The sequence below is a fragment of the Eptatretus burgeri genome, chromosome 4 (assembly GCF_056783735.1).
Source record: "Eptatretus burgeri isolate ZD-2024b chromosome 4, Ebu_testis_v1, whole genome shotgun sequence".
Taxonomy (NCBI): Eukaryota; Metazoa; Chordata; class Myxini; order Myxiniformes; family Myxinidae; genus Eptatretus; species Eptatretus burgeri.
The window spans coordinates 74,680,514-74,707,155 of record NC_140964.1 but is presented as its reverse complement, the minus strand read 5'-3'; the positions used below and the strand labels follow the sequence as shown (position 1 = coordinate 74,707,155).

The window sequence follows — 26,642 nt, the reverse complement described above, 5'->3', positions numbered from 1 at the left end:
CAGCTGTTTTTTTGGAAGCGAAATATGTTGCCAGTAAGAGAAGAAGAAGGTGAAGGTGACGTACTTAAACACGACGCTGGGACCCGTATAGATCTCATCACATGGACGGCGATCTTGCACATTTGTGGCGACACTTTAATGATTAATAAACAATTAATTACCTCCACCACCGAAGGTGAAGGAGGTTATGTTTTGACCCCTTTCTGTCTTTGTTTGTGTGCAGGATATCTCAAAAAGTTGTGGATGGATCGGTATGAAATTGTGGACAGGTTGGGTGTGTGACAAGGACGAACTGATTAGATTTTGGTGAAGATCCGTATCAGTATCTGGATACGAGGATTATTTAATTTCTGAAGTGATTCTTCACCATTGAGAGATGAGGCCACAACCGATTTATATATAGTACTGTATAGCATGATATTTCAAAAATGTATTGGGCCAGATATGTTCTCGTGGATCAGGCATTACATGGCGGAGGTATGTGCTCCACGAAGTGCCCTTCTAGTATTAATAGATGCATGGCATTAAAGAATACTCAGGTTTTTTTTAAACTTTATTTTGGGTTTTTTTGTATATCAAGGCTCGTGGAAGAACAAAAAACACAGACCAGACAATTACGTTCACGGCAGCAACGAAAGGTTATGGATTACAGTATGTCCAATTAATTAATGGGAATGGGGAACGGGTCCAAACATTAGGAAGGATTTCTTTGGTGTGCTTCAGGCATAAATGTGAAATTCACAAACACGGTGTATAAACAGTAAGCACAGCTTCAATTGTTCCCAAAATAAAATAAAAAATAACCTGGGCAGTGCATAGGCAAAGAACGCTGGTTTGATTGCTCGATGCCTCAAAACAACAACTCGGGTTATGTAATGAATCTAAAACGTTGCTAATGCTGATGTGCATATATTATACATCGTGTTTATATAGCTTGGATGGATTCCAATTCCACTGGGCCATAAAGGAATCGTCCTCTGCGCCACAAGACTCGAAGCCTGGGGCCTATCCAAACTGTGTGCCTCAGAACGCCTGTGACGTCGATTGGCTGTAATCTTCCGATATCGGATGATGCTTTTAATAGTCACTTTTGGTGTTTTTCACACTGAAGAGAAAAGTTACAGGACACTGATGGCGATTGTGAATACAACACATCTGTTTGGAGCAATTTTACCTCATGTCCCACTGAGAGCATTATTTAATTATATGGCGTTTTAATAAGTCGTTTTTTTTTTCCGAATTTTTCTCGAATTTTACTCGAGATTTCGATATTATTTCGACCATCAGTTCTGATTGTAAAAATATTGAATCGGATTTCGAATATCAGCTTTTAATAAGCATATATACGATAATCTTGCCAGGAGCCAATCACATTGCACCTTCACACAGCCAATCAGTATAACAGCTATCGGACTAACAGGTGAACAGACAGCCATCTTTGCCTTGTGTGTGGATGTATATATATATATATATATATATATATATATATATATATATATATATATATATATATATATCGATGTCTATTGTGCCACACCGTTGACATGCCGTGTATGATATAAATTAGAGATGGTGCAAGCCTAATTTTCTCGAACTCTAGCTGAGAAAAGCTTTCAAACAAATAGAGCCAAAGCTGGTGTTTCTTCCTGGTGAATTGTTTCGTGGAAAAATGTGGGAAATTTATTCTGGATTCCTGCCTTTTCCTGGGGTTTTTTTTTGGGGGGGGGGGGGGAGGGGGTTCCAGCGTAGAAAATTTGGCCTCAAACCATCTCTTGTGGTAAGTGTCGATGTGTTTGCACTTGTGCAGTCTACCAACACTAAGGAAAGACTCATCGACTTGCATGTTTATGGCCTTCAAAGCCATCCCATAACCAAGTTGACTGAATAAGAAATGTGTGCAATGGTAAAAGCTCACACGATGATTAGATGAAAAAAGGAAAATGCAGGCGGCATTCCATAAAATTCATTTTCTCCAGGCATGGGTTGCAGGGTGTTTAACATATGAGGAAGTTTTCTTCCCTCACCTTGTTTGTTTTTTTTTTTCACCTTTGCTCACTTTTACATTTGTTTTCTCCACAACCGCTTGAATGATCGACATGAACCTTTCAAAAACAAAGGAGCGCCCACCCATGGAGAATTGTTTAACAAAGTTACATGATGATTGGATGCAAAATATGGCCGGTGTTCCAAAAATAATTAATTTTATGCAGACATGAGGTGCAGTGTTTCACATAGCAGGAATTTTTTTTTTTTACATTTGTTTTCTCCACAACTGCTTCAGCGATACCAGGAATAAACGGACTCGACCTCGCTTTACTCGGCCTTCATCAATAATTTTTTTTTTTATGCTGTTGTTTTCATCAAGTTTAGCTTCAGTGCAAAGTTTGAGTAAATTTCCTATTTCACCAAGTACAAGTGGAACAGGACTCGTGGCACAATGTTGGTGATGGAAAACACTGCAGTAAACCCTTAAATGGTGTCATGACACAATGCAGGAATTCTCATTTTCGTAACGATATGTTGGATTAGGCATTTTTTTTACCCATTGCTTTGCTGAGAAATTTAATGAAAAGACAGCATGTTGTACTTCACAAACATCCTACTTGATTCACTCTGATTTGTCTGAGGTCATCTTCAATCTGCTTGGAAGTCAACTAACATCACCTTTGTCAACTTTCCTCGCTGCTTATCTATGGCATAAGCAAAAATCACTTCCGCTTCGCTGTGAAGCCTGATGTTGGATGATTTGGGTTTTAACCTCTGCTTAAAATGAGTGAAATGAAACATTTTGAAAAATTTTGAATGATTATTACTAAGATTTCAACATCACCATAAATGCATATTGTTAAGTTGTTGAAACTTTCTTTATATAATAATAATAAGATGATTTGTAATTCTGGCTACCATTGGGTGATGCTGTACGATACACATTTACATTGAGAGAATGGGGGTCTTCCCCCATCCGGAACCCCTTCCCCCAAATATACTACCCAGACAGAAACCAGACCTGTGATAACCTTGGGCAACAAGCAAAATTTCTTTGGATTTGGTGCACTATTCTTTTTTTATTTTTTTTTTATTTTTTTACTTTTTGAAGCATTTATAAAAACAAGTAAATAAATAAATATATGCACAAATTCTTTTTTTTTCAGATAGAATATAGATGAACAGCATCTACAACAGCAGGTCCTTCAAAAATGGAGAATTTGCACATTTTCCCCACCCCTGCTCCCCTTTACAAAGTGTTTTGATTTGAAAGAACTGCTCATTTCAACTTTTGTCTTTTTCTGGCACATCTCGAATTTTACTCTTGCTGTTTATTTATTTAATCTATTAGTTCATTATTAAAACGTACAATGCTTTTATATAAAAGACTTCAACATAAAACTATGATTGTTACTTCGTGATTTGTCTGCATGACCATTTGTTCACCTATTGTCACATATTCTATTGTCATGTTTGTTTTTTTTTGTGTTCACATTTCACGTTGTCATTGTTTGTTTGATATGACATGCAGGAGAAGATGATGATGAAGAAGAAGAGAATGGTCTTGCTTCAAATTCTAGGAGAGGGCGATCGAAGGTTCTTCTGTGGCTTGAGGAAAGTGACAGCGACGAGGAAGGAAATGACTCTTCAAGCCAAGTATCTGCATGGAAACCTGAACCCACAGACTTTGCCAATGGTACAGAATTATTATTGCCAGACAAAGCATGTTAGCATTACTTGTATTGAGTATTCTCTTTCTTTTGCAGAGTTTATATCCAATATTGAAAGTTTAGGGGGGGGGCTGGGTGGTGGGGGCTGGTGGGGGTGTGAATTTGTCAAAAAATAAGCTATCAGGACAAACTTTATTTAATCCTTACCTCCACGACCGAAGTTGGACGAAGGTTATGTTTTCATTCCTGTTTGTCTGTTTGTATCTTTGTTGCTTGCAAAATCAATTTTTTTGAGGTCAAAATTAGGCTAAAAGGTCAACAACTTCTTTGAATTTTCATCCAATTGAGTTGAAATTTAAAGAGGATTTGCATATCAGGTCACTGAATTCAACCACCAATTAGTTTTTGTGGTCAAATTTGTTTGAGAGATTTCACCAGACACGATAGTCTGAGCAAGAGAGAGACGGGACAGGGGCTAGTGTTGATTATAGGGTGGGAGTGAGTTAGAGCAGTGTTGGGGGTCAGGAGACATGTGGGGGTGAGAGTGATTTTGACAGGGAGGGTCAGGATTCAGGGGTTAAAAGTCAAGGAGACTGAAACTGGGAGAAAAGTGAAAATAATAGGGAAAAAACAAGCGAACGAGAAGTGCACTCAGTCGAGCGCACACCTCCGCACAAGCAATGCCTGATCCACGAGAACATATCAGGCCTAATGCATTTTTGAAATATCATCCCATACAGTACGATATCATTTTTGGCCCTATCTCTCAATGGTGAGGAATCACTTTCAAAATTAAGTAATTATCATTCCCAGATTCGGATTCAGATCTTCACCAAAATCGAATCAATTATTTCTTGTCACACACCCAGCATGTCCACCAAGTTTCATCTGAATCAGTCCATAACTTTTTGAGATATCGCGCTATATATCATTTTTGGCCCGATCTCTCAATGATGAAGAATCACGATAAATAAATAATTCTAGCAGTCGGATCCGGATCTTCACGAAAATCTAATCAGTTCATCCGTGTCACACACCCAACCTGTCCACAAAATTTCATCCGAATCCGTCCATAACTTTTTGAGATCTCCTGCACACCAACAGACAGACAAACTAACAAACAGAAAGGGGTGAACACAAAACCTCCTTCACCTTCGGTCTTGGAGGTAAAGAGGGGCGTTAAATTAATATATTGAAGCAACTTAAAAAAAAAAAAAAAATCTCGTACGAAACAATTGAAAATATAAATGTTTATATCTATCTATCGCAAGTTGCATGATTGTGTCTGAACATGGTAAACGTCATAACCACGACATGTGTAATGCTGAATGACACCTCATGTAAGAGCTATTGGGTCCAGGTAGTGCATGCAGAGGTTTACAAATATCGATATCCATTCAATTTTGAGTTGTGTGCATTTTTGTTACACACGGGTAGTGTAATGACTCTGAATCGCTGGTTCACTCACTTACTGTATATATATATATATATATATATATATATATATATATATATATATATATATATATATATATATATATATATATAGTACATATATTGTGTGTGTGTGTCAGTGTCTCCTCTCCATAACTCCAAAACTATATAACCTCGCAGCCTAAAGCTTTGCATGTGCGTAGCAAGGAAGTGCAAGAGTGAAAATTTGGTGTTTCTTAACGATGGTTTTGGTTTTTTTTCTCCACTTTCCTCACTCATATTATTGAATGCCTGTTCATTATAGCTACGAATCACTGTATACATTGCTTTTGCTGGTGCGATAGTTTTCAAATTGGAGCATCGAGCGATTTCATGCATTACATGATACGATTTTCCACGATCGACTCTCATGGACTAATTACAGTATATCTTCAAAATATTTCGATATTGAGGATCGGAAATTGTCCACATCAAATAAGTGTCGAAATCTGTTGTGACATTTGATATTTTAAAGAAATAATAATCCTTTTATATACTAAGACGATACACATTTACTTTTAGCAAGCTACGCTATATTCCCTCCTCCATAGAAACACAAGAAAATGTGAAATTTCCAAAGCATTAAACTTATCTCTTTCTCGTGTTTGGAGAATTACATTGAGTGAACAAAACATTTATGAATGAAACAGGATTAACGAGCTTCATTGAGCTGTATGATTTAATGCATTATCCCCATTACCTCATGCCCTATCCCCCAGAAGAACTGCCGATCCATAGAGTGTGCCAGATCTGTATCTATATTTTTGGAGTTTTCACAAAGTGCTCTTCAGGGAATCAAAGCAAATCTGGAAAAAAAACATACGCTTGAAAATGAAAAAAGTTATAATGTTTGTGCGGACCTCGAACTGATGTGTCACGTGCCCAGATGAGCAGGCAAGATGGCGGATTATCTGCAATGTTTATTTCATGAGCGACTGAACTTTGCAAAGTCTCCAGGGTTCTGTATTATTCTGCAACTCTTTTGTGGAGAAAGTCGTTATTTGAATGAATTCATTTTATTTAATTAACTGCTGTGTGCGCAGTGAAGACTGGCTTTAAAGTTAAAGGAATCCAACATAATATGCAGCAACGGCCTGGCCAACCATTCCTTATCAACCATTTAAATTTTAATTGGAGTGCTTGCATGAGTGCTTAAGCCATTTGCCAAATACCTTACAGTCAATAGCGGAACCGCGCTAAGTCCTCTGAGTGAATCGTTCACTCACTGCGGACACTTTCCAAGTCACGTTATTCAGTGTGAGTGGTTCGTGCTCAATCGCCCTGAGCGAGTGGTTCGGTTCGTGCCCCGTCGCCCTGAACGAGTGGTTCGGTTCGTGCCCCGTCGCCCTGAGCGAGTGGTTCGGTTCGTGCCCCGTCGCCCTGAGCGAGTGGTTCGGTTCGTGCCCCGTCGCCCTGAGCGAGTGGTTCGGTTCGTGCCCCGTCGCCCTGAGCGAGTGGTTCGGTTCGTGCCCCGTCGCCCTGAGCGAGTGGTTCGGTTCGTGCCCCGTCGCCCTGAGCGAGTGGTTCGGTTCGTGCCCCGTCGCCCTGAGCGAGTGGTTCGGTTGGTGCCCCGTCGCCCTGAGCGAGTGGTTCGGTTGGTGCCCCGTCGCCCTGAGCGAGTGGTTCGGTTGGTGCCCCGTCGCCCTGAGCGAGTGGTTCGGTTGGTGCCCCGTCGCCCTGAGCGAGTGGTTCGGTTCGTGCCCCGTCGCCCTGAGCGAGTGGTTCGGTTCGTGCCCCGTCGCCCTGAGCGAGTGGTTCGGTTCGTGCCCCGTCGCCCTGAGCGAGTGGTTCGGTTCGTGCCCCGTCGCCCTGAGCGAGTGGTTCGGTTCGTGCCCCGTCGCCCTGAGCGAGTGGTTCGGTTCGTGCCCCGTCGCCCTGAGCGAGTGGTTCGGTTCGTGCCCCGTCGCCCTGAGCGAGTGGTTGTGAAATTACACGCGATTTCCGAGCCGTTCTCCGTCTTCACGCGTTTTCTAAATTACCGAGCCAATTTTTTCTTCCACCCGTCACCCGCAGCTGTTTATAAAGATTAATGTTTGTGAACATATCCCTGATAAGTCTACGTAAGTGAAACGTCAGTTATTTTGGTGAAAGCTAGTATGCGTGTGTGCGCGTGCGCGGTCACAAGGGTGTTGGACCAAGTTAACCCCCGACCCAAATTTGTCGGAGCCAGGCGGTTAACACCTAAAGCCCCCGAACAACCGATTGGTTCCTCATTAAGAGGAGGCGGACACGATGATCGGCATAGATTTCAACACGTGCTCGAAGGGCATGGTGGTGGGCAATAGCGGGCGGGCGGAGGATTACGGCACAGGAGCACTGCACCAGGACAACACAAGGGGATTTAATCCGTGAACCCACAACAATTACACGAATGGTATCTTCAAAATATTGTTGCGGATTCGCGCCCGCCGGCGTGCGAACGGTCACGTAACTCGAATCGCGGCACGTCGCCCACCGGACGGACAATCCAGTCGTGACCCTCTCGGACTAACGCCGGGAACTAGTCACGGGTGGACCTTTCGGCCTCACCACGATCGTGCCAATCGGCCCCCCGCGTGGGATAGGGTTGCTCGCCAAATTCGACCTACCTAAGTACCCACACGGAGGGTAGACCGGGCGATCGTACCTCGCCGCAGGTCGACTTCGGACACGGGCCACTTTAAGCGACCCGTTCCGTACTATCGGGATAACCGAGCGGTGTTATCGTCGGCCTCGACGGTTCGATTAATTATCGGGCGTTTTAGCCCACTACCAACCCTTTACGTGAAGTGAGATGGAGATTCAATAGAGGAAAAGACGAAGCGAAACGGGAAAACAGTTCAACATGAAGCACATTTATTTCGCGATGAACGGAAAGCACACATATACAATTACACCAAAAGCAAATGTAAAAGGAGAAGAAACACACAATATTACACAAAAAGCAAATATAAAAGAAGACAATGCAGAGCTATCCGACTACCGAGCACACGGCAACACTTATACAATTTTACTTCACAGACGGCGCCGACAACACATATACCCAAAGCAAAAGAAAAGGACCACCCTCAAGGATGAGGCGGGCCTGGGGCCGAGACCGCGTCGGGCCTACCCGTCTGATGATGAGACGCAAAGTGGCGGTGGCGCCCCAACTCCGCGGGCCTCGCGGACAGTGTCTGGTAGGGGGTGGGAAAGGGGCCCCCTTGTCGCACTATCTCAGCGCGGGGGGAAACAGGAGGGGGTTGTTGATGCTCGGGGGAAAGGAGGATATCTCCCTGTCTCGGGTCCCGCGACGAGCGTCTCCACCACGACCTCGGTCGCGCCGCCGGCCTCTCCCTCCGCAGCTCCCCGAATCCGACGCGAGCACCCCCTCGACCGCCTTCGCCGCCGCCACCTCTCCACAGCTCCGTCCAAAATGCCCTCTCCGTCTCCTCTCTTGACTCGTCCCAACTCTTCACTGGCTCCGCGAACTCCCAACCGCGAACTCTTCACTCTCAACTCACAACTGCCTTGACTGACGAACTTATATGCCCCGTGGCCTCGCTCCTTCACCTTCGACCCTTTACCTCCGACCCTTCACCTCTAACTGGCTCCCCATTGGACCGAGGAAAAGTGGGCGTGAATGCTTTTTGATCCATGAATTTGCATATAGCGACCACACTCCAACGTACCTGGAGGCGGGGCCAAATCGCCCCACGCTCACCGATAGGACGGAACAGAAGTGGGCGTGAGTCGTTTTTGATCCGTTTTCTTCGGAAAGTCTGTGATATTTCTGAACACGCTGCTCGGTGCGCGCCCTGCACGAGTCCAGTATCGGTGCCCACAAGTGGCGCAAGAATGGTGGTGATGCGATGGTGGCGAGTTGTGACGGTAAAGGTCGTGGCTGTTGTTGTGAAGCGGCGTTGTGGTTGGTGGTTGTTGTGTGATGGCTGTTGAGACGTGGTTGGGGGTGGTAGTAATGGCGGCTGGTCCAAAATAAAGATAGTAAAAGAAAAACGGCTATCCTGAAGGGTCGCAGCCCGAGTGAATGACATTTATTCCCTCTATAACAACGGGTTTGGGCCTAACTACACATATACTTACAGAGATATCTCACCTAAGGGACCTGAATGGTGGTTTGTGAATTTCGTCAACCACAACAATATACACATTTAATGCACATACACAAATATTTACAAAGACAATAATGTGGATGGAAATAATGCCAATAATAAATAAATAACTCCTACGGTTGAAGCCTCACACATGGACACAAATACAGACAAAGGGTTGACCAAAATAAAAAGAATCCCCCCCCCCCCCTCTCCACTCCTTTTTCAGTACTCAGTTTGGGCCAAAGCTGATCCCCCATCAAACCCGGAATGGAGGCGCTTCCACCAGCACGTGCACACACAGGCAAAATGGTGCTTCACTTGTAGCAGGGCACACGCACGCAAAATGGTGCTTCTTTAGCCGCTTTCCACACGAAGGCTCCAAATGTCCCAGCCTTCCTCTTTGCAAAGGTGCCACCTGCCTCGTGCGGTCCTCACACTGACTGTGTGTGCGTGCGTGCGTGTTCTGCCGAACCAGATGGGAGCCTTCCACCATCCCTCTGTGCAATGTGCCAGCCTCTCCTGTCCCTTTGATCACTCCCCTCTCCTTCTGCCCTCTATATCCTCCGCCTCTGTGGCGTGGCCTGCTCGCCCCCAAACCCGGGAAGGCGGGGCTTCTCCTGTTTGTTGTCGATTCAGGGATGCGTTTCCCAGCTTTACTGCTTGGCTTGAAATATAAAAAAAAAAACATGGGGAAAATCACAGAGGGCAATCACGTACTGGGGAACTTATTTTTACTCCCAAGTCTAATTAACACCGCACCACCCCTCGTGTGGTGACACGTAACACTTAAGCTCACAGATTCCCTAACTTGGTTACATCGAGATGATTCTACTTGGCCACGGAGCATGCTTCACTCCACAATGCTAAATTTCCTTATTCAATCATTCCATCTACCCTCAAAACTGGAACAACATATATATATATATATATATATATATATATATATATATATATATATATATATATATATATATATATATATATATATATATATATATATATATATATATATATATAGTAAGAGAAATAAATATTCCACAATTGGCAACATAGTATCGTGCTAATTGCCGGCATTGGGCATCTGTTTTATTTGCATGTAGGTTGGTTGTCTTTTACGAATTAAAATACTAACAATAAACCGAAAATGAACGGTGAGAAACAATCAGACGAGCGAGGATGGATTCTGAGTGTCAACAGCACAGGTCTTTAGATGCAATTGGAGACTTAACACTGGAGCGGCGTCATATATCTCCATTGCTTCAACCAGCAAAGCTGAGTTGTCGGTTTTGTGCCAGAAGTCGGTTGACAGAGTGAGAAAAATGTTGATTATAACGTTGTTACATGTCCTTTGACACTACATTCAACAAGTGTGCATGTTAAAATAGATCAAGATAATGGTCGTGGTATATCAAAATTCTCTCCACATCACACCTGTTCTTTTATCCCCTTCCTTGTGAAATTCCCAAAATCTCAATCTGTGTTTTTGTTGTTGTTGTTGTTGTTGTGTTGGTGCACATGAGATTGAAATGCACTTTTTAATTTTGCTTGAGCTTTTTTATTTTTATTTTTTTTCTCCCCTTCTCTTGTATTTTGGTATGTGCATGTCATTTACAGATGGTACGGCTGCATTCTCGGCTGGAAGTAACAGAAAGTTGCGGCGAGTCCGCAATACCATGTCTGACAGTGACTCGGAGACCTGTCTGACTTTAAACTCAGAACGGGAGGATCAGAGTCAGAATGAGTCAAAAGGACGGCGAAGGAGCCGCCGAGACGGTGCCAAGGAGACTGTTAAACAAATAAAAAAGAAAAACGATGCAAAGCTACTCAAGAAGAAGGAAATAAAACAAAACCCTGTAAGTTTTTTTTTTATTTTTTTTTATTTTTATTTTTTTTTTTCATTCATTTATTTTTTTTATTCACTTATTCTTAAAAGTCAGGAAATCCTGCTGTTGTGCAAGTTGGTTGAAATTTTGTCATCCTCGGGAAGTATGCTCAATCCTAAAAAGTGTGAAACTCTTTAACAGAGCTGATTGGGTCAGTTATAAATGATTTTGCTCTTTTATTTCTTTGCCATTCATTCCTCCCCTTCCACATCTGCTGGATACCATTTCCTTGTGAAAAATCCATGTGACAATTGCACTTTCTCCCCTATTGGGTGGTAGTCCATGATGAAGTCAATTAGAGATCTCTGACACCATACTTTCCAGAATGAACATCTTCATCCCTCACTCTACCCCAACGAAAAGCATGGCTTTTAACTCCGCCAAACGAAGAGAATCAAGCCTAGTCTTTAGACACTGGAAGTGCCACTCAACTGCAGATAACCTAAATAAATATAGTACTGCTTTGTCAACACACCAGTTAAGTCTTTCACATTGTCAATGTGGGAGGGAGGAGGAAACCTTCCTTCAATGTAAATGCAGTCTCTTTGCTTTCAAATGAGGAACAGAAAAACCTTCTGGATATTGGCAGTCATTTTACTTTATTATTATTATTATTTTATTCAATCCCATCACTTTTATGCCTTGATCGATCCCATACTTTTTCTGCTTCTGAGGGCAATGCTTAAATTTCTGAGCATTTAATCTTTGCTCAAAACTTGACACTGACTAACAATATTGCCCACAACCCATCACTCGTCACCCAATGCTCATTCTATCCTTCCTCAGGCTACCGGTTCTTAAAGCTCTGCGTAACATTGACCACCGTATGGCCTCTGATTCCAATGGTGTACAAGTCATCTTTAAAAAGGATTGCGTCATAGTTACCTCGGCCACCAAAGGTGGACGGAGGTTATGTTTTCACCCCTGTTTGTCTGTCTGTCTTATTTCAAAAAATATTCTTCATAATTGAGAGATGGAGCCAAAAGTGATATATAGCATGATATTTCAAAAAGTTGTAGACTGGTAATGACAAAACTGGGTGGATGAATTGGTTAGGTGACAAGAACAAGCCGATTTAGATTTTGATTGAGGTTCAGGTCCAGATCCGGTCTATCAGTGGGATACAAAACATCAACTGTTCAGCCTGGTGGAGGTATGCGCTCGATCGGGTGGCGTTCTAGTTTGCCTCTATCTTTTCGAGACTTTTACCTCATTTTTAACATGTATTTTCCCTGACTTGGAAACAGGCCAACATTCAACATGTTTTCAAAATATGGTCCTCACTCTCATATCAATTGCTGCTGACCCCATACAATTACATTTGTTGTTTCTAAGGTTGTTCAAAATCCTTGGTGAAAAACCTCTCAGCCACTTGTAACATCCATTGTTGTATCTAAGATTTTCCAAATGGCTTTACCTCTGGACTCCTCTACTGCAGCTATTTTAGATATTTTCACATATAAAATTTACTTGACATTAGAGCATCTTACCTGGTAACTCTGGACATGCCAAAAAACCTTGACAGAGTCTACCATCCGACTTTATACTCAAACTTTCTGCTATCCTTCCCTAATTTGTCGGCGAGATCACATATTTATTTTTCATGCCACAATCCGTGCAGTTGCCGATTGCCTTCATTATGACTACACGACATGACTACATCAACATTTACTTCAGTGTCGCACAAGGTTCAGTAATATCCCCTTTTTCTTCTCATTCTTATTAACTGCATCTATTCTTGTGCAGATGACATCAATTTGCACAAGACTCTGACTCCGTTTCCTGGGCATCATACCGTGCTAACATCACTGCTGCATTAAACTCAAACCGAACTGCCCAATGCAACGTGGCCTCACCAATCCTGCATCATACAAGCTCTGACCATTTCTCAAGCGAGACTGTTTTCAACCACCCATGACTCTCATCACCGACTATTGCATCCCATACCTGTTTCAACATCTACATCAAACCAGCAACAGTTTGTCATAAATACGTAGGGAAATTTCTTCAACATCTTTTTGATGTGAAAGTTGATGATGCATCGCAGTACTGTATGAGCGAAATACTCATTGTAGTCCAAGGCATAGCCAAAGCAGTTTGGGTCGGTGTCAGCAACCTTTTTGTGCAGAAGGGCCAAACAAAATTGAAACCTTGAGCAATTAATTGGTGCACAAAGAGCCAATCGTACAATTTTATACACAATTAACGTAGCCTACTTCATTTTGGAAGAGTAATTACGAAAGAGTAAAAATTTAAAATTTATATTGCACTTCCATTGCTGTTTTCTGTTCAAGCAAAACTCAAGCAATGTTCAACTCTGTTCAAGTTTTGGAATTCCAGAAACCTTTCAGGAACAACCAAGATGAAACTACTGTATTCAATTCCTTACACAGATGGACTGATTGAAAGACATCTTGACCAATCAAAACTCAATGAAACTACAGACTCAGAAATACAAGCAACAATAAGATCTAGAGGAGCAAAGCAGAATGGAAGGGAACAAAGTGGAAAGGGGGAAACACCAACAGCAAAGTAGAAGTGAGAGTGAGATCAAGGGGAAGGGAAAAGGACACATGGGGGTGAACAAGCTGCACACAAGCTGAATGAAACACAGCAAAAGGAGAAAAAAGTAACAAGACAACCAACAAATGAAAAGAGGTGAGGCAGATGTTGTGGGGGGACAGGACACAGTAACCTGGAAAAAGGGAGTGCTTGGGAATGAGGCCATTTTGGGGAGAAGAGCGAACGAGTATGGATGGGGGATGGCCTGAGGTTGTGGCGAACAGCTGTTTTGTAGTTGAAGGCCTGGAGAGAATATTGCAACTGAACAGATGGAGGGAGGTTGATTCCACAGGAGAGGTAAATTAAGAGCAACAAATGTGTGGAGGTGAGCCTGAATTTTGTGAGTTTACTAAGAAGAGGGTTACGAGCAGAACGTGTGCTCCCTGCAGAAATTTGGGAGGGACAAAGCCAAGAGAGGGCAGAGGGTGCAAGACCAAAAAGGAGGCGGTTGAATACAGAGAGGCCACCAACCTGTCTGCAATCTGAGAGGAACAGGCCGAGACACTAAGCTTCGGCGATGGAGATCCAATGACTTGAGGGCCTTGCTTTCCATGGCATCAAGAGGATGCCATGGTGTTTGGCAAAGGTGTTTGGCAGAGCCACCAGCCCATAGAGAAGAGCAGTACTCCATGAAGCTGTGAATGAAGGCTTTGTAGATTAAGACTGAGTTTAGGATTTGTCGGCGTTGAAAGATGTATTCTAACTGTTTGAGCTTCTGATTCTATCAGTCTGCTTCAGTCAGATTTGATCATGCATCCCCTGGGATGCCAGTTCTCCTCATTTCGAGACCTAAACGTGCATCAGGACAGTTGGTGAGATGTTTTTGTCAGAATTTGTTGTTGCAAGTTAAACTTGCAAAGAAAAGCATGATGAAAGATTGTTATCAGTATTCCTCAACCTGCTGAACCCCAGCTCAGTATGATTCATTCCATACTGTCTAATGTCACTACCATCTCCTTTGTTTGAACTTTTTTTTTCGTATGTCATTCCCCAGAATAATTCGGAAGAGGCTGTTCAGATTTCACAAAATGATAGTGCCCTGCCATTCGCTGATAGTGATCTGTTTGATCGTGAGTTGAGTGATGGTGAAGAGGATTCCGTCAATGCTATCAAGGCCCTTGTGAAGAACAAGGTCCTCAAATCAAAAAAGGTGAGTGATCACTCTTTCTTCTTCGGCTGTTTTGCACACACCATATGCTTTTGGATGAAAAGTCAAAACTCGACTGACGACTTTTTGAGACGTCTTTGTAAACTTAAAAAAAAAAAAAAAATTTTTTTAGTTGATTCATGAATTTTTATTTTATTTTGTGAAAACAGCAGCATCTTCCTGCAGTGACAAATGACGAGGATGAGAAAGCGATTCCTCAATTGAACAAGGTGCTTACAATGATCCGATGCAGCATCCTGCTCTGCCACAAATCACAATAAATTGAATGCACCACATTTATGCAATAACTGTGTGGTTGTTTTCCTGCTATCTCCTGTCTGTCTGTCTTTGTCTTTTGAAAATTAATTTACAGGATCCTCCAAAAAGGGCAGAGAGGAAAGCAGCAAAAGTCAGCAAAGCTGCTTTGCAGCAGATACACAGTGAAACCCAAAGACTCATCCGAGGTGAACTCGCAAACCTCCAACATCCAGTTGTTTTTCTTCAATATAAATGTCAAATTGCTGTAGATTTGCCAGCTTTGGCCATTGCACTGTTTGAAAAGTACATTTCAAAAACAATATGTAGGAAACAGTCGCATAATGCAATTGCCTCCAGTATGTTTGATTTGTTAGGCCAATTGTTGCTCACATTGAGACACTTGTTCACTGCATCTTCAGAGTCAAACACTTCTCTGCCATACCACCTGCCCGAACCAAAGACTATTCATGACTTCTTTAAAAGAAGGTCGCACCAACCTGGAAACTCGGGGATATCATCCAGGTGAAGCATTTGTAGATTTGTTGTTTTGTGCTTCTTCTGCTGCTCCATTCCTCCTCCTACTCCTTCTTCGACTGCTTCTTCTTTCCTTCTGATTATATGCTATCCCTGGATGAGCTCGTTGGAAGGGTGATTGAGTAGCAACATAGTTTGTATTATTGTTAACTTTCAAATTCTGTCCTCTCCCCCTCCCCATGCTCCGCTCGCCCAGATATTCAAAGACTCAACCCAACAGTCTAACAAATGATGTTAATTTGAGTGGAGACTTCCATCTTGTGTCAACCACTGAAGGCACACCTGATAAGCCTGAACTCTCTGCCACTCCTGAGGCCAATAACGAAAACATGGGAGTCCAGGCTTGTGTTTCAATAGAAGTACTGGAGGAATCTGGAAACTTCCAAGAAGAACGGAATGGAAATTTCACTGAAGCGGCAGACCAGCATTTCATCGAACCATCCCATGGTCCCCTCTTGGCAGCAGTGATTGAGACGCCCGATAAAACTGGTGATGAATGTGCAACGTCAAACAACAAGACTTCTGCTGAGAATGTGGCATGTTCCAACACCTCAAATGGAGGAGACAAACAAGTTAATGTAGTCTCGGCTGTGCACTCTCTCCTGGAGAAACCGAAGACTCTTGGAGTGGATTTCACTGTCCAGCCACGTATTTCAGCTCCCGCAAACAACTTCATCGACCTCACTGAGGTTCCAAATACAGGTCTGAAACAGTAATATCCATCTTTCTTTGCTCTTATCCAATGGCTAGAGGGACGTTCAGCATAACTGTGTGTCTACAGTGCTGCTTTGTCACTTTTTAACATGTATAGTTTGCAGCCTTTCATTCAAAATCTCAATTCTGAATGTGAGTTTAAAATTTTTTTTTTTTTTTGACAGGAATGGAGAAGTTTCAGCAGCGTTTTTTACGCCATGTCGTTGCGTCGGCAAATCCACCAGCAGGAAATGGTAAACAGGAGACTGACAAACTGGCTGGAGAAAGGTCAATGGAAAATGCGCTGACTTCGAGCCATGCATCACTGCGTGAAAAGCCAGGTATTTGGGAGTTGGTGATTATTCGCTCTTCCATGAGCCTTGAATTTTTATATATCTACATATTACTAAAACTTTCATCTTGTATGTTTTATATTTATATATGTGTATATATATATATATATATATATATATATATATATATATATATATATATATATATATATATATATATCTATCTTCTTCTTTCGGCTGCTCCCGTTCGGGGTCGCCATAGCGGATCATCCGTATGATCCGCATCGTGATTTAGCACATGTTTTACGCCGGATGCCCTTCCTGACGCAACCCTGGTCGCCTCTTACAACACAGGGATATGGTACACCTATTTTAACCGGGGAAAATATATATATATATATATATATATATATATATATATATATATATATATATATATATATATATATATGTATATATGTATGTATGTTCCCGAAATACAGCCAAAACTGTACAAGATAACGCAAAACTTTTCGGGCCACCTTACTCACCATTCGCCTGCGGTGTGCAGTATCAAGTTTCGTTCAAATCCGGCAACGAAAAATATTATTAAAAAAATCAATTGCCGATTCAATCAAGTACTCTTCGGGAGAATTTGATCAATGCAAACAACCTCTGCGGTATAGTTTGCTGCAGCTATCTTTTTTTTTTTCCTTGAAATTATTTTTCCCATCAGCCGCTGTCACAACGGGAACCCAACGGGTTCACGGGTCGTCTTATATATATATATATATATATATATATATATATATATATATATATATATATATATATATATATATATATATATATATATATATATATATATATATATATATATATATATATATTTACATAAAAAAGAGGAGATTCTGTGTGAATGAATCGGTTGATTATTTTGATAGCGAGTTGGGTAGAACGAGAACCAGTTCTGCAAATTCCCCCATTCCCCTTTCTTACAGCTTCAGAATTTTGGTTCAAGCTCTGGTTCGGTGGATATTCCTAAAAGCATAAAATTGTATAAATAATCGATTTTATGAATGGACATCTGATTCGGATTTGATTACAAATTCTGCTTGTTGGTTACTTCATTCATGAGGTATTGCTGGATGGTACTTGCATGTTATTTCACCCTGCAGGTTAAGGCGTAAAATTTTCAAGGTACAGTGCCATATTTTTTGGCTTATAAGTCTATGTGGAGTATAAGTCGGATTGGTTTATGTCCCTATTTTTAGCTCACCTGGACTTTAGGCAGGTGAGCTTATGCGATTGAGCAGTGTTTGTTGGTGAGTCCGTAAACACTCCAGTCATTATCGTTTGAACCAAACACACAATTTTGATGAAAGTTGGCCACAAGCTTCATAACTGATGCCTAACGAAGTGAGACTGACCGCATCAAAATGTCCGCTCATTGAGGGGGCTTACGGGGGGGGGGGGTGAATCCCCTGTGTTTGAATCCCGCCCCAGCTATAAACTGTCATCCCTGTGTTTCACAGGCGTCAGGCAGGGTGATTCATCAATGCGTGTGTCGTCCCCCAAATGGACGTTAAACTGGTGTACCATCGGCCAGCATAAGTTTGTGGACGTTAAAGATCCCATGGTGTCCTTCGCAAAGAGTAGGTGAGCTGTTGCTGGCACCATGAACAAATTCCATATTTATGCTCTGCCCATGTGTTGCATCATCTCCGCTGGTCGGGACGTGGGAGTTGCGGCTCTTCCCTTTTTTTTTTTTATAGCAGAATGGTGGTTGTGTGTGGAGAAAGCATGGTTTTTACCATCACAATTGGAGTGTCTTAAAATATAGTAAAAGTGATTTAAACCTCTTAAGTGTTGGTAAGCTGTCTGGAGCATTCTTTCTTCAAACAATTGCGTCACGGAGGCCCTTCCGGGATACTCGCATCTCAACTTGAGTTGATGAAATGCGATATTGATGTATTTTCAATGTCACAGAAGAGAGCATCTATGCAAGTATTTCACATGTAATCGGTCCATTGTGATATTATTCAACAGTCAATATCCAAGCATGGGAAAGTCGGCAAGCTTTAAGCCTTGAAAAAGGAGTTTGAACAATGGCAGCATTAATGGCTTTTATGTGATCTGGCAGGTGCTGGACGGCTTCTACTCAAGGCTAAACTGCGGGAAGAGATGCGCAAACGGAGAGAGACTGAGAGGTGTCGGCGCTGGGAAGCGTATAACAAGGAAACCGGGAAAGGCTTTGAGGAGGATGTGGAGGAAGAAGAGGAAGTACCGGATTTGGGAGAAAAGTGCGATCGTACAAATGACTCTGATCTCGAGCTTGATCCAGAGTTGAAGACGAGCAAGGACGAGGGGAGGAAGGAGGAAAGTTTTCATTTTGAGGTTTGTCTTCTTTTGAGGCTCTTAATTGGAGAACAACTGCTGAGGAAGTTTGTGCTGAAAATGTAGTACGACTGTAATTGGCAGCTAAGCAAAAAAAAAAAAACTCTTTAAAAACTCATTTTTATCTTGCAAAAACTTCGTTTTGGCAAGATATGTTAGTCAGCTTGTATTTTTTTTTTTGTTGTTGTGTTTTTTTTTTTTTGTCTGTAATCACGTATAAAAAATTCTGCAGAGCACAGTTATCATTGGAAATTTTTGTAACTTCGCATATCAGAGGACTATAGAGGTCCCTTTCAGTGCACAAAATTTTGAAGGTCAAGTTCAAAGTTCAAGGTCACTTTGTCGCAAATCAGGGGAGTCGAACAAACCCTTATTTTTTGAGTTATTTTGATCGGATCGTCTTCAAACTTCATGGGAATGTAGTATATGGTCTGGCGCTCAGCTGATTAGTTTTTAGTGGCGATTGGCCTTCACCTTCGTCGTTCGCGCCTGAGGTCAAACATATTTGACCCCAAGGTCTAATTTTCAAGTTTTAGGAACCATATCGTGTAATACCTCAAATTGAACACCTCGATGAGTGCTTTCTAGATATGTCAAGCTTGAGACATTATGACGTCATTTGGTGACGTTATGAGGCAAAAGCATATTTTTCATGGTTACTCTGTAGAACGATTCTCATCGGAATCTCTCATAGGCAGATATTCCTCAAGGAGTCGCTCCTGGTGGATAGCAGCTCTGTTCACCTCAGTGTGACCTTAAAGAAGTCACATGTGGTCACCTTTTGGAAAGATACGGCTCACCCTGCGGGTGACATTGGTTAATTCTTTTTTTTGGTCTGGTGTTGTAGTAAAGAGATGATGGGCCAAATGGCTTCCACCTGCATCGAATTTCCTTGTGTGTCCTTGTGTATTAGTAACTGGAATAAAGAGAGTAAACATATCCTCCTCTTGCTATTTTGTTTGCAGACTGCTGAGAGTTTGCAACAGGAAGACGATTTAGAAAATTTGTCAATGCTTCCGGCCAATGAAGGTGCGAATCGCAGGCAAAGAAGGACTTTTCTAAAGGATGTCTTGCTTTGCTTTTCCACTTTGTTCCACCGTCAGTTTTTAATCTCCCTCCCCACTCCCCCATTGCTGGCCTGTTCTCGTAAGTGCAGGACACTCCCGGAAGATCTATCCCACCATATCCGAAGCCTCGCTGGTACTTTTTGAGCACACAAACAGTGGTTCGCACATCCAGTCCTTTGAGTGAGTTCTGTCTCATTGGGAGTTAACGTTGCTTTGGCAGGTATTGTATCGGTCTTCTCAGAGATCCCGTGCGTTGCTTTTGCTGCGATTTTATCGGGGAGTTTTTCGTCGTTACATGGAATGAAATACATGATACATTTGCTCTGTTCCCTATTGCGTGCTTCCTCAGACTTGATGCAACCTTCACAAATGCACAAAACTATATGGACAAGCCTATTACACTTACTGTGCCAGAGTGGACTTATTTACAGTAATTTTATCGTTTCTAACAACGTCGTTTCACAATAATGTCGAAAACCAATAGGGGAACACTTTTCTAACAATGTCTCGACGTTTTGATATCATGTTTGGGTCGTTGCGCCGCATTTTTCGACTTTCCTCTCTCCCAAGCAGAAGTAGGAACTACTTGCCTCAGCAGAACAGCATCCTAGGCGGTTAGTTCAGTAGATCTCCTGTACGTGTAAGGATGTTTTACAAGTGGCTAAACGTGTATGCTATCCCTGCATGGAGGGAGCATTGTGATAGGCACAATCTATATTTTAAAATCAGACTCACTGACAACGCTAACTCTCATCTAAGGATGGATGAAGTTAGTGAGGATGTTAAAGTCGTGTACTTGCCGCTGAATACTACGTCATTGATCCAGCCAATGGAGCCATACTACTGTGGCATACCCTGCGTGAGACTATCAAAGCCAGATTCTGAGAGCCTCAGCATCTTGGCTTTTTTGGAGTGGCTACAACATTCTTTGTACAGTGGATGACATTGCAGCTGCGTGGGATGACATTGCACGGCAATGCATGAACTGAGTGCAGGGGGAAGTTTGGCCCCAGTGTGTTATCGACTTTAGTGGTTTTGAGAATGTTCTTCCCTGTGTGCATTGTGTTTGTCTGAAGTTTGCAAAGAAAGCTGGGTTTGATGATGTGGAAATGCTGGAATCGCACGATGAAGAACTGGTGAATGAGCACTTAATGGAATTGGAAAGAGTGAATGTGCTTGGGAAGGAGGAAGAAAGGATTGAATAAATGACAGTAGAAAATATATTAACGCGAAACCATATGTATGAGGCATTCCAAAGTTATTGCATCGGGAATGGAAATTTTTCAAACAATGATCTGAACAGAGAACGCAGTGCAAAAACGAAGAGGGAAGTGCATGTCTAAGATGCTACATAGAAAGTTATCATGACAAAAAAGGTAGTTAAGCAAATCTGTCTTTTAATGTGGACAAAAAGGCCAGTGAACAATCCCAGGGAGAATCACACAGTGACGGCAATGATGTGGAGGCATTGGAGGAGGTGGATTCTGCTCCATCCTGTTCCTCCTCACAATAGCCCACCCCGAACATTTTCCCTCAAACTTCACCTCCACAAGCTCCATCCATGACCATCATCAATGAGTGCTTGACTTTGCATGTTACTTCCCCTCAGGGATAGGGGAAGGCTTATTGTTTTTGGTTTGTTTCTATAATTAGTGCCCCCAATTTTTAATGGTACTCCAGAGTTTGAGACTCCCGAGGAGCACTAAACCGCCATTTTTTTTTTTCTTCCTGCACACTCAAATTATGAGCTGTATCAATTTTGGAGTTTTATCTGGGATCTGGCTGGAACTTTCGGAATGAAATTTTGCATCGATAATGTGAATATGCATGCGGGGTTGACTTTTTTTTTTAACCTTGACCTAATGTTAAGGTCATGACCCAGTTTGACATTTTAATATATTTTTTTTTTACTCTAACTCGACTAAGGTTTGTCCAATCAGAACAAAATTGCCCTCTCGAGATACCCCATGTGTTGGCTGGTCGAAGAAGAGCTGGTGTGTGTGTGTGTGTGTGTGTGTGTGTGTGTGTGTGTGTGTGTGTGTGTGTGTGTGTGTGTGTGTGTGTGTGTCTCCAAACGAAAAAACACAAAGCTTTTCCTTTAAACAGAGTTCTTTCAAAGATGAATTCAAGTGGGAAATCAGCGAAAGTCAATTGAAAAAAATATTTATCAAGACAGAATAAAAAATGTCGATCTATGCTCTCTGCCTTCACAGCTAGCACAATCATGGCAAACAACTTGTCGGATGGACGTTTTTGTTTTTATGTATGTATCGATGTCGAAGTTAGGGGTGGATTATATTATAAGGAGATCCCACAAAAAGGTAAAACAAAATAATGTTCTGTAAAAATAAAACTGCATATTTTCCGTTGATGAGACACCTCCCGAGGCACGCACCGTGGGGCCCAGCACAGGTGGAAACGTACATCTTATCGATGTTCCATTGAAAGCACGGGTACTTTCACTGAAACGAACAACCAAGCAGCTTGGAGAGCGCTTGTCAAGTGGCTTAAGCACTCAGGCAAGTACTCCAAAGAAACGGCTCACTTGGGACACGATTGGCATTCACCAAACCGTCATATTAAACACACATATCCTGGAGACTCCTGAAATGTCAAATATTTCCGAATTTGACAAATGAACACTTTTGGGGGGGGGGGATTAGGAACTGCTGAATTCAAATATGTTGCTTAAATTTTGTGAGTCTTCTTAGTTGAAGAGATTATTGAGGTTTTGACATGGGCAGAAATCCAATAAAGCCACGAATACTGGCGTCTCCAGGCGTTTATAAGCATTACAATGTACCCAGCGATTCATAGCTATGTTGAACACTGAACAGTCATTCGATAACATGAGTGAGGAAAATGGAAGAGGAAAAAAAAAAACTATCGTAAAGAAATCATTGCAGCCTGTTCCCAGTCAAAGCATGGCTAAGCAGGCCAAAAAACGTGGTGGCTTCAGATCCCAGCGAGGTAACCCAGGAAAGGCCTGAAGAGCCCAGAAAGCGACATTTCCGAGGATACGCCTGATAAAGGCTATAATTAAATAAGGCCGTTAATTATCTTCAAAAGCAGTGTTTTAATTAACCCAAACACTCAATTTTCACTCTTGCACTTCCTTGGAGTTTCCTTAGTGTGCATGCAAAGTTTCAGGCTGTGAGGTTTCATGGCTTTGAAGTTATGGAAGAGGCACACACACTGACACACATTGACATTTTTGAGTCTAGACATAAACATATTCATATTAATCTTTTATAAAGAAAGCAGATCGCACAAAAAGGTGAAAAAACTAACTGTGTTCGTAATTGCCAGAAAAGGGCCCCTGTGGGGACTGTCTCACCATGGCTTGCAAAATCGGCTTCGATCCCACTGGTTCATTATTTTTGTTCAGCTCCATGAAGTTCCACTTTCTGCATATTCTTTAATCTCTTCTTCACTCAATATATTTGTCCAAACAGTAGAAAAAGTTAAGTTTAATGCTTTGCTTAAATAAATACACTTGGTTAAAAAAAAAAAAATCACTAATTTGTTAAAATTTTGACACTTATGAGATTATTGCCCGGAATAATTATGAGATTATTGACACTTATGAGTCCACGAGATTTGATTCTCAAATCCGATATAATATTTTGATTATACACTTCAATTAGTCTGTGAGAGTACATCGTGTTTCCAAGGCAAGGGATGTTTGAATAGGCCGAATTAATATGGCGACCAAGCCCCCTGCAAGGCGAAGTTGTGCTGACCAATAATAAACTTTTCATGGAGGTAAGCTGTTAATTATCTTCAGAAAGGGATGTTTAAATTTACCCAAACACCCAATTTTCATTCATGCACTACTTTGGAATTCTGTTGGTATGCATGCAAAGTTTGGGGTCCCGAGGTTTCATGGTTTTGGAGTTGTGGAGGGTGCACACACACACACACACACACACACACACACACACACACACACACACACACACACACACACACACACACACACACACACACACACACACACACACACACACACACACACACACACACACACACACACACACACACACACACTGGATATATTCATAGTTTATATGCAGTACTTGTAATTGCTATTTCTCCTGGAATGAAACTGAATTTTCTCATTGTTCTGCAGAGGTTCCATCAGACTTGGAGAGTGTGGCCAAGAAGAGTTGTGTGCTGACTCTGATGAGGAGCATGGTATGTATGATTCCCACTTTCAATCACGTTTGCCACTCAGACTTTGTCTGACTCGATGTTGTTGTTTTCTTTTTGTTTTGTTTTTTTCTCTGTTTCCGCATGCATGTGCGCATAGCAGATTTTCGTTAACGCAATAACTTGTGAACCGTTGACGTGATTCCAACCAAATATGTCAAAAGTATGAACTATAATACAAAGATGAACTGATTCGATTTTGATTTCAAAAGGTCAAAGGTCTATGATCATGTGAACTTCAATTGAAAATCTTTGTTACCAAAATAAGTTGTGAACCTCAGAAGGAATTTCCACCAAATATGGTGCGAGTATGGACTGCGATACAAAGATTAACGGATTCAATTTTGGGTTTTACAGTTCAGAGGTGCCCTTTGAAAATTAGTTTGCAGATCATTACTCAAGTTTGAAGCATCTGATGGTCTCTGTCTCTGTCTTTCTCATATACACATACCTATTCTCTTTTGTGTGTGTGTGTGTGTATATGTATATGTATATGTATATATATATATATATATATATATATATATATATATATATATATATATATATATATATATATATATATATATATATATATATGTATATGTATGTGTATATATATACATATATATATATATATATATATATACACACATATATATATATATATATATATATATATATATATATATATATATATATATATACACATATATACATATACATACAGTCATGCGCCGCTTAACGACGTTCCGGACAACGATGGATCGCATATACGACGGATCTGCCAGCTCTGAAAAAAAAAAAAAAAAAGAAATATAGCTGAAAAATTCCTATCGCCGAGTGATGTAGCCGACATCGCGCTGCCAGTCGTATAAAAATAACACGTACAATTATGTACGCTGTACAGTACATAATACTTCATAATGATAATAAACGACAGTGTGGCCCTGTTATAATGCGATCGTTGAGGTCCATAAAATGTCATCGCGAAAAAAATAGGATCGTGCTAAATCGGGATTCAAGGAAATCGGCTTTCAAACTGAACCAATGTTTGCACGTTTACCTTCGAGCAAGTAAGTTACCTTTGAATTGAAGAATTCCGCGAATAAATCGTTGTTACAGTCGAAATTAAAACGCAAATTTATTTTTGGTGAAGCTTTTCATGTTGTTAAAATAATCGCACTGTTCCGAAAATATATATCACAATTGAAAGGAGCTCGTTTCTTCATTTATAAATTATAACATCGATGCAATGATTACGTATTTATAAAATCCAAATGCTATTTATTCATCTTTCTATAATCGATGCGAGAGGAGATTGGTTGCTGCTGCAAACACCGATGGCCGTCATGAACAGCACAAAGGTAAAACTCACGCGTCTTCCGTCTCTCTTGGATGCGTGTTGCAATTGCCGACAGTATTCAGTACATTAACATGCTGCACAGGTTTGTATCCGAGGAGCAATAGGCTATACCATATAGCCCAGGTGTGTAGTTTTGTGTAAGTACGATGTTTGAAAAAAAAAAGAAAAAAAAGATGTTCGCACAACGACGACGTCGCTTAACGACGCGTTTCTCAGAACGTAACCCCGTCGTTAAGTGGCGCATGACTGTATATATGTATGTATATATATATATATACAGGGGTCCTCGATGACGGAGTTCCGTTCCTACGACGCGTCGTAACGCGATTTTCCACGTAAGTCTGAACACACCTTTTAGTGTGTTCTGCCCCTCATTCCTCAAACAATCTTTTCGTCTTCTCCTGAATCAACGTAAGGCTCATTGGGATACGCCGTTGATGGTGGTCTTCCAGTCAAAGCACGACCGGAAAATGTAAAAGTCCTTCTCCTGCAGAAAGTCAATTAATTTTCCTGACTCATCGCATAGAGGTTATTCTTCTTACTTGGATCGACGTCGATATTTATCCATATGGTATTTATATTTACGTTTATTACCTTGCATTGTAAACCGAAACTTGAAAAATGTAGAATGAGCGAGGTAAACCACAGTTGAGCTAGAAAAAGTTCAATCCACACTCCAAGTGTCTTCCCTGATCGCCGCTGCTGTTTGTGTGTTTCCCTGCTTTCTTCAGTGATGAGTTTGCGACCTCAGAATATATTTCGAGAGATACTGATTTGGTAAGAGTACGGTATGAAGAAACAAGATGTCCACACGAGGAATTCAAAACTCACAGAGGGGTAAACTTTCTCGCTGCAAAAAGTCAACAAAAGCTTTCAGATGTAGGAAATGCCGATGGCCCGAACTGGAAGACGAACTTGAAGACTGGGTTAACACACAGAGAGTGCATGGTTGGGGTGTTTCTACTGTTCAGATTGGACTCAAAGCAAGATCGATCACTTTTTGTGGCTAATTTTCGGACGTTTTTACGCTTGGTTTTTTTTTCTTAATAATTTATGGGAGATGCGTCGTT

General features: G+C 41.5%; 1 protein-coding gene across 6 annotated transcripts in view; it reads left to right on the top strand.

The window, feature by feature from the left end:
* The window catches only part of CLSPN (claspin), a 91,082-nt gene that overhangs the window by 8,432 nt on the left and 56,008 nt on the right, over window positions 1-26,642 (top strand). For 5 of the 6 annotated variants that reach the window (XR_015057547.1, XM_085878699.1, XM_085878698.1 and 2 more), the window contains 12 exons: window positions 3,518-3,682; window positions 10,817-11,055; window positions 14,642-14,797; window positions 14,965-15,024; window positions 15,168-15,258; window positions 15,472-15,574; window positions 15,783-16,288; window positions 16,465-16,620; window positions 18,695-18,948; window positions 19,914-19,977; window positions 20,105-20,195; window positions 24,148-24,212. Coding sequence is in view for 5 of the 6 variants with exons in the window: in XM_085878699.1 (XP_085734825.1) it covers window positions 3,518-3,682; window positions 10,817-11,055; window positions 14,642-14,797; window positions 14,965-15,024; window positions 15,168-15,258; window positions 15,472-15,574; window positions 15,783-16,288; window positions 16,465-16,620; window positions 18,695-18,948; window positions 19,914-19,977; window positions 20,105-20,195; window positions 24,148-24,212 (1,950 nt within the window). In the remaining variant the exon portion in view is untranslated. The remainder of the gene's footprint in view (window positions 1-3,517; window positions 3,683-10,816; window positions 11,056-14,641; window positions 14,798-14,964; window positions 15,025-15,167; window positions 15,259-15,471; window positions 15,575-15,782; window positions 16,289-16,464; window positions 16,621-18,694; window positions 18,949-19,913; window positions 19,978-20,104; window positions 20,196-24,147; window positions 24,213-26,642) is intronic. The other variant, XM_085878697.1, reaches the window with a different exon arrangement.